This window comes from Malaclemys terrapin, chromosome 1 (assembly GCF_027887155.1).
Source record: "Malaclemys terrapin pileata isolate rMalTer1 chromosome 1, rMalTer1.hap1, whole genome shotgun sequence".
In the NCBI taxonomy this organism is placed as follows: domain Eukaryota; kingdom Metazoa; phylum Chordata; order Testudines; family Emydidae; genus Malaclemys; species Malaclemys terrapin.
The window spans coordinates 94,398,103-94,410,353 of record NC_071505.1 but is presented as its reverse complement, the minus strand read 5'-3'; the positions used below and the strand labels follow the sequence as shown (position 1 = coordinate 94,410,353).

Sequence of the window (12,251 nt, the reverse complement as noted above, 5' to 3'; positions counted from 1 at the left end):
CACATTTTATCTCTGAAGCAGACGACTTCTCAAAAATTGTAGACCAGTGTTATCACCTAGGCCGACAAGGCTTAGGCCTAGAGCGGCAAATTTGCAGGGGCAGCAAATTTGCTCGCGCCCCCTCCCCAACTCCGCCCCTTCCCCAAATCCCCAGCCTGCCTCCTCCCCCAGGCACACCGCACTTCCCTCCTTTCACCTCCCTCCCAGGCTTGCCGCACGAAAGCGCTGGGAGGGAGGGAGAAGCGAGTAGCGGCGCGCTTGGAGGAGGCGGAGCAGAGGTGAGCTGGGTCCCCGCAGGCGCGGGGAGTAACCCGGGTGTGGGGCCAGGAACTGCTTCCCATCCCAGCTCACCTCTGCTCCACCGCCGCCATCCCCCGAGCACGCCGCAACTCCCCTTCTCCCTCCTCCCTCCCATGCGTGCCGCGCGAAAGCGCTGGGAGGAAGGGAGGAGAAGCGAGTAGAGAAGCGAGTAGCGGCGTGCTCGGGGGATAGCGGAGGTGAGCTGGGGCCGGCGGGCGCGGAGAGTAACTCTTAGGGAGGGGGCAGGGAACTGCTCCCTGCCCCAGCTCACCTCCACTCCACCTCCGCCATCCCCCGAGCGCACCACAACTCTCATTCTCCCCCCTCCCTCCCTCCCAGGCTTGCCGTGGAGGAGTGGAGGTGAGCTGGCGCGTGGGGGTGGGGGGGGAGGCGGCAATTTTTTGAGGGCCTAGGGGCGGCAAATTCTTTAATCCGCCACTGCTGAGATGGTGTGTAGGCTTCACTGTGGTCCCGCACTCGCAACGCCACACGTCGCCTGGGGAAGCACATCGGCTGTCGCTGGGAGTGGTGCGAGGAGCGCCAGGAGCTGGAAATCCGGGTGCCGCAGATCAGGTCCGACGACAACACCGTCGTTACCCCAAGGGCCAGGGGCTTGCTGGAGAGGACTCTGAAGGCCGCCATCCGCTCGCTGTACACGGAAACCCTGAAGCGTAAACCGGACCAGGGTAAAGCCTTTGAGTTGACCAGCAAGTGGGACGCCAGCAACCACTTCCTTGACGGGGGCAGCTTCACCCGTTTCGCCGACTGGCAGTTCATCCACCGTGCCCGGCTCAACTGCGTCCCGCTCAACGGAGCCGTCCGCCACAGGAACCGAGACAAGCATTGCAGGAAGTGCAGCTACCCCAACGAGACCCTGCCCCACGTCCTGTGCAGCTGCAAACCCCACTCCAGAGCCTGGCAGCTGCGCCACAACGCCATCCAGAGCCGCCTGGTGAAAGCCATTGCGCCACACCTGGGAGAGATCTCCGTGAACTGCACCATCCCCGGTACCGACAGCCAGCTACGACCGGACGTGGTCGTTACCGACGAGGCCCAGAAAAAGATCATCCTCGTCAACGTCACGGTCTCCTTTGAGAACAGGACTCCAGCATTTTGCGAAGCCCGAGCTCGTAAGTTGGAAAAGTACGCTCCCCTGGCTGACACCCTGAGAGCGAAGGGCTATGAGGTGCAGATGGACTCCCTGATTGTCGGAGCCCTGGGCGCCTGGGACCCCTGCAACGAGCGTGTGCTGTGGACCTGCAGGATCAGTCGACACTACGCACGTCTCATGCGGCGCCGCATGGTCTCAGATGCCATCCGATAGTCCAGGGACATCTACATCGAGCACATCACCGGCCACCGACAGTACCAGGAGGTGTGAGCGTGACATCATTCTTCCACTACGAGAAAGGGACCAAGTGACCTTCTCCGTTGGATCATATGAACTGGAACCATAAACTCCCTAAACATTAAATCTCACCAAATGAGGGTCAATCAATCCTCATCATCATATCCACTCATTATACTCCACACCCGAACACAAGCACTCTATGAACTTCATACCCTCATATCTCAATGTCCGTACTTTGACCCATCAACCTTTTACCCCCAATCGGGCATATTGCAGATTATGTATTCCTCATGCCACCTAATCTTAAACCAAACTTTGCACCCTCAATAATCTGTATGTTATTCCCTGATAACCAGAAACTTCTATGCTCAAACTCTGTTCACAATTTTTTTTAAAAAAGAACAGGAGTCCTTGTGGCACCTTAGAGACTAACAAATTTATTAGAGCATAAGCTTTCGTGGACTACGGCCCTCTTCTTCGGATGCATATAGAGTGAAACATATATTGAGGAGATATATATACACACATATATACATATAGAGTAAGACAACTCCCACCTGTTCATGCTCTCTGTATGTGTGTATATATATCTCCTCAATATATGTTTCACTCTATATGCATCCGAAGAAGTGGGCTGTAGTCCACGAAAGCTTATGCTCTAATAAATTTGTTAGTCTCTAAGGTGCCACAAGGACTCCTGTTCTTTTTGTGGATACAGACTAACACGGCTGCTACTCTGAAACCTGTCAATTTTTTTTAACATCATCTTAATAAAATTTTAAAGCCAAGCCCAAGTGTCTGAACACAGAACAGAGACTGAAGAGACCCGAAGCAGGAGGAAAAGAGATGGTTACAAACAACACAAAAAGCACACGTTTTCTAGTGACTCAAACTTAACCTTAGCAAGCAGCCATCTGCCTCAGCAGCTTTCACACCTCCATCAAGCTATCAGCGCCCCCAGCCCCTCCAGCAGGAGGACCCACCATTCACAGGGTCCCCTAAGTGATGGATAACAAAGGAGTCCCCTTGCTTCTTTTTATACTCCAAAAAACCTTTGAAATGTATTCTCCGAAAAGTGACCCCACGGCTCCTCTCCTCGGCTGCTTGTTCTTCGGGGTGCAGGCGACAAGCCCGCTCCTCATCCTCTGGTCAATTTGCTTTCTGGGTGGCTCGCTCACTTTGGATGCAAATGTACTTTCCTTGGCCTTTGCTTGTGATCAAGCCATGCTGTTGTCTCAGAGCGTGATCCATGCTGACAGGTAAAGCCACATTCCTTTCTCCAAGGCAGGCTTGCTCATCGACTGCCTCCACAACATAGTGTAAGAACATATTGCCAGCGCCCATACACAACTCTTTATACACAACCCATACATACATCACACAATGATCTTCATGACCAGCGTGGCACCAGTTTTCATATGATACCTTACAAGACAGCGTTTGGCTAAATATTCTGACAGCTGTGTGTTGGGTGTAGTGAGTTTGTCAGGCCTGCTGGGATTTATTGTTACATAACCACACACCCTTTGCCGGTTGGCATCAGGGGGCTCGTACAGGCCACAGTGATTGTTTGGCACTCAGAACCCTGTATCGACTCTGTCCTGCTCACAACACCCACCCACCGACTCCAGCAGCAGCCCTGGCTTGATGTAGCACCCCTCAGCCCCACTCCTCCCTCAGTGGAAAGGGCTCAGCTTCCTGACAGTTGTTTGGAGGAAATTGCAGGAACCTTTTACTCAGAACTTTGCGTAATAAGCGATGTCAAGTAGCACAATGTCATACCCGTACAGGACGAGAAACCAGAATCCCCTCCCACAGCTGTGCAATGTACTGGGGTGTGCCTGGTAGCTCACACGTAGGTGTGTCTGCTTCTCATTGCTACCCTCTGCGCTTGTGCGTGGCCGTGCAAAATAGCATGCTGTCCGCATGGGCATACGTGTGCGTGTGTGTGTGTGTGTGTGTGTACCCACACCTGATTGCTCACTTACAGGAGTGTTCTCCATTGAGTGTGTGTGCGTGCACATGTAACTAGGGCCTGTTTCGGCACAGGGATGTTGAACGCACACGTACCACTCCCATTTTGTCCCTGTGAGATGAGCATTAAGGGGTACCACGTAGCCTCAACCCCTGTCCATCCATATGTAGGGAATGTCAGTGAGTTAAGTCAGGTCACCCTATGCCAGTGTTTTCATTTCTCTCCCTCTTTCTCTGGGGCAGAATCTGTTCGAGAGCATCAAGAATGAGCCATTTTCCATCCCGGAGGATGATGGCAATGACCTCACGCACACTTTCTTCAACCCCAGCCGTGAGGGCTGGCTCCTTAAACTGGGTACGAAGCGCCTCCTTGTGCAGCTCACCACCATAAGCATCACCCCAAGAGTTTCCTATGCAACCCTGTGGAGGTCTGCAGCAGCCGCCCTTCCTTCTGCTGCCGTGGGTTGAGCCTGACCCCTGGTGTTCAAACTTACCGGTTGTTCTCTAACCAGCCCACGCCTGCACCACCCAAAGACAGTCTGCTGAGAAGGATGCCTCCCCTCCCCCCAGTTCTGAGCTGTGCCAGCTCCGGGGGTGCGTTCAGCATGGGGTGGAGGTTATATCCCTGGGCACTAATCTTCAGGGGGTGATTGTGAGGGGGAGCTGTCAGGGACTGACACATTTTGAATCTTGCTGCCCCTAGGAGGCCGGGTGAAGACCTGGAAGCGCCGTTGGTTCATTCTGACTGACAACTGCCTGTACTACTTTGAATACACCACGGTAAGGCTGCACTTCAGTCAAGGAGTTCTCTCCCAGGGGCTCTATATTTTCCAGGGGTAATGAGGGATGGGGATACACGCCACTCTGTCATCCCTGGACTGCAGTCAGACTGAGCCCTACCATTCCCACCCCCCGCCCCAAGCTATGACCCACAGCTGCCATTCCAGACTGATTAGAATCAACCATATGATACGTTCTGTCAGGCAGAACTCTGGCCAGCTATAGCCATGGGCACCAAGCTCCCCTTTGATTTGCCAGTGTGTATGTGTTGGGAGCCTGCTTTGCCATAATGCTCTGGGGTGCATGCCAGGGCAATGGGGAGCAACACTTCATTGGTCTGGGCGCTGGGAGCATGTCAGACCCTCATACCTGCTTCTCGTTGGCTTCCAGGATAAAGAACCTCTGGGGATCATCCCCCTGGAGAATCTATCGGTTCGGAAAGTGGAAGACCCCAAAAAGCCAGTAAGTCTCCACCGTTTGGTACCGCGACAAGCATGTGTCGTCAGAGACGCTAGCAGGTTTATCTCCTCCGGCCCCGCTCAGCGGCATTGTCCCAGGCAGCACTCTGCTGTCTTGGAAGGCGGAGTGTCTGAACTGCCCCACCCCGGGACCCAGCCCCAGGCAGATTCTCTTTAAAGCACCACATGTGTGCAGGTGAGAAACATGGGATCAACAGCTGCAGAGACCAAACCCTCCCTTTACCTCCAAGACAGGGGCAGGCACAGCATGGGCAGCGGCAGGATAAACTTTCCACACACCTTAGCCCTGCTGATGTGCTTCAGGTCTGTCTAGGAGGGGCTGCCCCTATGGGTGGCAGGGGGAGTTCATTCCCCATAGCCTGCTCAGTGCTTGGCCTCTCTGCTGAGGTTGTCCTGGAGGTTGCAGTTCTAGTCTTTGTTACGCTGCTATAGACCAGTAGTTATACATTAGTCAATGGCCCTTTACTTGGGTTGCACTGGTGGAAGATCAGTATCAAACTCAGTACGTTTGAGTTGCCTATTAGCAGTCCTGTCCCTCTCTATAGCAGCTCTGGGTACACTGGAGCAGGGGCTGGAACAAGACCTGATTGCTCAAGGCACAGGGGTCTTGACTTCAGGCCAGGAAGTTATGGTTCTGTTAGAGCTGGATGGAAAAATTCCAGTGAAGTTTTTCATGGGAATTTGCCAATTAGTTGAAATTGAAACATCCTGTGGCAATGGTTCAATATGGACAGAGTTCCTCCAGAAACCAGACAGCTTTCAAAACCTGCCTGGCATCCTGCCAGCTCACCCACCCAGCACCTCTCCAGCTCACTTGGTGGGCAGACTGTCTCAGAGTTAGGGACCCCGGGCTTTCCCTTTCATGGGCACTGCTGAAATGTTTCGGTTTTGTTCTGAGTTTGAATGGAACCAGATTTTGAAATATTGGAATCCTCCACAAAACGAAACGACCTTTCTCTGCCCAGCTCTAGATTTGGTTCCTTCATCAGGAGTTTGTGCCACACCATACTGTGCTACTTTGGAGGAAGTGTATAAACTGGCCTGCGGCAAGTTTAGGCTTGAAATTAGATGAAGGTTTCTTACCATCAGAGGAGTGACGTTCTGGAACAGCCTTCCAAGCAGTGGGGGCAAAAAACCTAACTGGCTTCAAGACTGAGCTTTAGGGGGCAGGGGGGATGGTATGACGGGACTGTCTACAATGGCATGTAGCCAATCTGCGACTGCTAGCCGCAAATAACTCCAATGGCTGGTGATGGGACACTAGATGGGGAGGGCTCTGAGCTACTACAGTGGATTCTTTCACGGGTGTCTGCCTGGTGGGCCTTGCTCGGTGTCCAACTGATCTCCATATTTGGGGTCAGGAAGGAATTTTCCCCCGGGTCAGATTGGCAGAGACCTTGGGGGTTTTTCACCTTCCTCTGCAGCATGGGACACGGGTCACTTGCAGGTTTAAACTAGTGTAAATGGTGGATTTTCTGTAATTTGAAGTCTTTAAAACATGATTTGGGGACTCCAGTAACTCAGCCAGAGGTTAGGGGTCCATTACAGGAGTGGGTGAGCAAAGTTCTGTGGCCTGCAATGTGCAGGAGGTCAGAATTGATGATCATGATGGTCCCTTCTGGACTTAAAGTCTATGAGTAAGAAATAGTGCTGTGCTGTTAGACAGGTTCCCCAAGAAAGCTTACCTCAACCTGCCCCCCTTTCTGTCTGTCCCTTGTGCATAGCTGGTTGCAGTATGACAGGTGATGCTGTCCTGTCAGAGGTGCCCAAAAGCTGTTAGGCAGTGTTCCTGTATGACTGTCTCTGGTAGGCTGCTTGGGGTGCAGCGCAAACCACAGGGTGTTTTCCAGAGTCTCGGCCATTGTTCTCTCTCTCTGTAAAGCATGGTTTGGTGGTCACAATGGTGCAGGAGTCACTGAGTGCAGAGTGTTGTGGTTTTTACTTTGAAGTCTGAGTTACTGGCATCTAACTCAACAGTGCTGAGATCCCCAGAGCATGACAGGCAAAGTCCTGGCCCCAGTTCAGGAACAGACAAGCCCACTGCCACCTCTGCAAACTCCCTTAGCGTGACCTCCCAAAGCTGGGCCCCTGGAACAATGGACTTACTGCCTGACTCCCTCCACGTCTCTCCCTGCAGAACTGCTTCGAGCTCTTCAATCCCAACTGCAAGGGGCAGAAGATCAAAGCCTGCAAGACAGATGGGGATGGGAAGGTGGTAGAAGGCAAGCACCAGTCCTACAAGATCTCGGCAGCCACGCCAGAGGAGCGCAACCTGTGGATTGAGGCGATACGGTGAGGGGACGGGCCCTGAGGGAGACGAGAGGACTCCCCCAGGCAGGGTGAAATGGGGTGGAATGAGCTCAGGTCAGGGGAGACATGGCACTAGCAGAGGCCAGAGCTGCCTGTGGTGTGCTGGCAGGCAGAGAGGTGAATGGCAATGCTGTGCCAGCATGCAGAGCTGGAGGCCTCACCTTGCCTCTTTGGGGCACTTGGGCAGCAGCTATTTCACATGCAAGGGAGCAGAGGGGCATCACCCCTGGGGAGATAAATGTTCACACCTGTGGGCATCCCTGACCCCCTTGCCTCTCCACCCCTATGGCTCCAGTGCATTAGCCATCTAGGGCCTGGAGGCCCTTGCAGTGAATCTTCAGGCTCCTCCTCTGGCCTGCAAAGCCTGACTCTACACTAGTTGGAGGCGCCGGGTGCTGCTGAGGGGCCTGCAGATCCCCTGTTCGGGGGAGGGAGGCGGTCCATTGTTTGCAGGTTCAGAGAGACCCTTGTGGCTTTCCATGTCGTTTCCCAGCCCTGAATCTCTCTCTCGTTCCTCCTCTATCCAGGACCAGCATCACCCAGGATCCCTTCTATGACTTGGTCTCAGCCCGTAAGAAAAAGATCGCCAGCAAAAACTGAGCCAGCTGCCGGCCCACTCGTTGCTGCCCAAATGATCTTTAATCACTGGGCCATATCCTCCCCCACTGGGCTCTACCAGCAAAGGACGCTCAGGAGCAGCACCTTCCCCTACCTCCTGACTGGTCAGAAGGTGACTGACAGGCTGACAAGCCCCATTTGGCTCCTCCCTTTCCAATCCGGGAGTTCAATTCTGAAGGGGAGTAGGTTGATGCGGACGTGGATCTGGAGGCCGGGACAATGGGCACAGCCTCTCCCGCACTTGAACTGACAGAGGCTCTATGACAAGACATAGCCTTATGTACACCTCACACTGGCCTCCTCACGTTGGACAGGCTGCAGGGGTCTCCAGCCCCCAGACTTGGCCAGGACAGTCCTGCAGACATCTGGTTTCTCAGACTCCCTCCCCAGCCACTGAGCTGGGCAGCGGGCCTGTGGGCTCTTCTGGGGGAATCCCAAGAAGGTTTCCTCCCCCCAGGATTTCCTCCCCACAGGCCAGCAACAGACTTCAAGAGCCAGCTGCAGCTCTTCTACGCAAGTAAACCTGAGAAGTGAGAGGCCTGTGACCATGAAGAGGTCGTCACTGGGGTTAAGAACCCCAGTGTGAAACCAGAGCCCAAGGGACATGACCCCGTGCACCGGGGAGCCCTCTCTGCACCAAGTCATTCCAGGGTCCCCCACACTGTGCCCCTGAAGACAGCATTAATAGTTTGGAGTCCCCAATGTGTATATATGTGTACATTGACAATGGGTTGCAGGAAGCCAAGATGGTTTCGTGGGGACAAGGAGAAATGGTGCCCTTTGGTACTGTACTGTTGGGCCAGGGTAACCGCTTTGCTCTTCTACCTCCCAAGTCTCTCATACTCAGGGCCTGGCAAACAGGTTTCTGTGAGGGGCTGAGGCTCTGGAGAGAAGCCTTAGTGTGGATCTTCAGGGTCTTCTCCCAGCCTGCAGCGCTCCCAGGGGTCACTCAGCTGCACCGTTTCAGGCCAGAAGCAGGGAGAGCAGGGAATGCCCAGCACATACAGTGCCCTAGGGTTTTGAACTCTGGTCTCTTGTGTAAAAACCCCAAACAAGCCGCAGGGTGGAATGATCATTAAAAGATAAGGATTGCACAGACGATATCAAAGGATGTCACATTGCCTTCTTTAGAAAGCTGCACGCCCAGGGTGATGATTCAGCGCAGTATCGGGACACGGAAAGGCACTGAGTAGCTGGATGCAGGCGGGAAGGGCGCGGTGAGCATGGTAACAGGCCAGGGGAGAAGTGGCAGGGAGCCATGGAAGACAATGATGCCCACTGGGAGAGGTCCCTACAAGCCGGGGGATGGTAGGTAGGAGGGGAATTGCAGGTTAGAATCATACATGCTCCCAACCCTGTAGTTTGCAGGGCCCCTGCATCTCTTCCTCTCTCCTACCAACCCCGTTTTCTGACCTCTCCCTGGCTCCTTGCTGTGCCTTCCTTCCTCCCCCTTTCCTCCTGCAGGGGGCTCTGTCCACCAGGAAATCTGCAGCAAGCCCAGCGCTGCCAGATTAGTTATTTTGCCGATGCACCAGGGATGGGGAATTAATTTCAAGAGTCAGGGACTGTATCTCGGAGTCAAAGCACGCGCTCACCCACGAGAAGGAACGTGAAGGTTTTTGTCTGGTTTCTTTTATTAATGTCTCCGGGATTGAACCTCCGAGTCTCTCATCTGTAGGGGCTCCAGTGGGGGAAGGCTGGATCATGGGGGGCAGGGGTGGGGTGGGGTAGGAGGGAGGGGCTTAGAATCTTGCCCTCAGCTGGGAACTTCTCCAAAAATCCTCTGTGAATTTTAAAAGATGCCACCAGCTTCCCAGCCTTGCCCAGAAGAAGAGATTCTGCGGATCGTTTTCAGGCCTTGTGCCCCAAGACCTGCCATATTCCACTCCAGGGGCCACAGGGCTCCAGTTCAGGTTCTGCCCTTCCTCCCGGGGGCATGGACCCAGAGTCCAGTGCAGAAATCTCGTGCAGGGCTCTTATCTCAGTCCTCCTTTGGTTAGCTTCTGCAGTTCCCCTTGGATTGCCCCCCATGCGCGCCAGAGCAGGATTATTTCGGGGTGGAGGAGGGCGAGAAGGGCAATGGGTGGGTAACACGAAAGGCGATGGAGTAGGCGGTTATTCAACTCATCCATCCAACTCATCCAGCGAGACAGGAATGGAGGTAGTGGGTTTCCCTTCTCCAGGGGGTTGAGGAGGGGAGGACAGGGGGCAGAGTTTGTCATCCTTCCAAGGCTCCAGTGTAAAAATCTCATCTCCCAAGTCGTTCATGCACCATCCGCTCTACCCAGCATAGCTCCACTACACCACTCACCTAGTGCATGCCACCCACTGACAACACAAGGCGCACTAAGTTCACTAGACGGGCACACCCGCTACCCACACACCCTGCCTGAACACATGCCTACCGAGAGCCCAACCCAGCCCCGTGCACACACAGAATGGGCACAAATGTCAATATTGGCCCCCTGGCCGGGGACGCCTCATGCTGGACAGCCAAAACTTGAGTTCCCCCAACCCCAAATCAGCACACTGTTGGCACACACATTCACAGCACCCACAAACTCACTACATGAATGATTTGTGTGGCTCCAACAGCTAGACACTGGACATTTGCTGTGTCTCACTGGCCACAGACACCCATCCTCCTGCGTCTCGCTGCTAGAAATCACAGCACGCGCGCACACACGCCATTAGATAGTAAATTTGACAGATTGATGGCTAGCAAAAACGCTCCGCTCTCTCGTCACCAGCGGCACCGGGTGACGCACACACATACACATACAAGCAGACACACACAGAGGAAAGGCTGACACTTGTCCCCCTCCCATCAAGGCCTCCTGCACACAGCTGGTAATTTATTTTCATAATAAATGGCCATCAATCTTGGTAAAAGGCCAGGAGGAGAACAACGCAAAGCCAGGAAATATGGCAGCTCACTGCATTGTGCCTCCGGCGCCTGCCCCTCCCAAGCCTGTTTATCGGCTCCTCCTTGGAAGGATAATACATTTTAAATGGCTTTCTAGAAATCATTTGCAAGCAAGGGAGGTGGCAGCTGGGAGGGAAGCCAGGGGTTTCAGGCACTTCAACTTAGAGAAGTGTATATATATAGCAAGCACACTAAAAGCACAGCCCAGAGGAAGGTGCAGGGAAGCTTATGAGAGAGCTGGGCAGATGGATGGGCCCAAAACTGTATTCCTGGTTAACCTTCTGCTCCGGATCCAAATGTCATTTGCACCTATGGCTATAAAAAGGACACATTGGATCCTCAAGCCCAGCCATGCCTGAGCTCGTGGGGGGGTTGGATTCTGAACCAAATTTTGTTCTGCAGTTTGTCACCAGGGGTGGTTTGTCCCCCGTCTAATGAGCTGACTGGTGCATTTCTCTCTGAGGCCTTGCTATAGTGCCCCTCACTGCAGTATCTCAGTGCTGCTGTCGCATGTTAGCCCCCTACTGGGTGGAATCAGCACTGCTCAACTATGTGTCATATGCCCCGTACTGCCGAAAACAAATGAGGTTTCTCCTTTGGCAGGGAGGTGGGTGCTTTTTGTTTTTGAAGTGGAAGAATCTGCATTTTAGGGGAAGGGGTGCACCATAGGGGGAAAGGGGAGGATCTGACTGGGGCAGGGGTTGAGGATGGTGCTCAGTCGTACTATGAGCCACGCACCCCTCCCATTCCTGAATGTCACAGGGTCTGAGCGGCTTTCCCCACCCCCCAGGGGAGGCTGGCTCCTGGAGGTGGGGGGAGCACCGAGCCGAGGTTCCTGAATGGACAGCACCATAGGCGCCCACGCTCTCGCACAGTGGCGAGGTGGCGGGGATCTAAATGACTGTGACAGGGATGCGCTGCAGTCTAATCTCGCCCTGCCATTTCCAATTCTTCCCCTGCCCATTGATGAAGATGAATGGGGCCTGTCCCAGGGACTCATACGTCATTTCGTTCTCACCGGGCCAGAATGTGTCCCCTGGACCTTCTCCTCCCACTGTGTGCTGCCCTAGGAGATCGGACGTGATGCAATGGAAGGGGCAGGGGGAGTGCATGGGTCCTCATTAGCCACCCAGCACCCCCATGATACCCCGGGTGTCTGGGTTGTCTGTATGGCCAGGAATAGCAGTAAAAGGCCTTCCTGGCTATGGGTCATTCTGCTTAGCTCCAGCAGGCTGTGCCTCCCCAGGGCTTTGGGGCACTGTACAGACCATGAGACTGGGGCACCAGCCATAGCCCCCTCCTTCCCGGGGAGAAGGCACGCGGCCCTCCTTCCAGCGTCTCTGTGCTCTCGGGCCCCCCACAACCCTTCACCTGGCTGGGCCATTCCCTGCTGGCACCAGGGGGGCATTGCCATTCTGCACGCGCCCGCTCCCCCCACCCAGCTGGGGGCAGCCGCAAAACCAGCAAAGGCATCACTGGCTCCCTCCTGGCAAGGTGAAGGAATGGGGCTGGA

The 12,251-nt window shown here is 54.4% G+C and overlaps 1 protein-coding gene across 1 annotated transcript in view; it reads left to right on the top strand.

Annotated features, from left to right (window-relative positions):
- Positions 1-8,913, top strand: part of CYTH4 (cytohesin 4) — a 35,325-nt gene extending 26,412 nt beyond the window's left edge. The window contains exons 9-13 of the mRNA XM_054016256.1: positions 3,869-3,980; positions 4,329-4,405; positions 4,796-4,867; positions 7,022-7,176; positions 7,722-8,913. Coding sequence (XP_053872231.1) covers positions 3,869-3,980; positions 4,329-4,405; positions 4,796-4,867; positions 7,022-7,176; positions 7,722-7,794 — 489 coding nt within the window. The 3' untranslated portion in view covers positions 7,795-8,913. The remainder of the gene's footprint in view (positions 1-3,868; positions 3,981-4,328; positions 4,406-4,795; positions 4,868-7,021; positions 7,177-7,721) is intronic.
- The last annotated feature ends 3,338 nt before the right edge of the window (positions 8,914-12,251 follow it).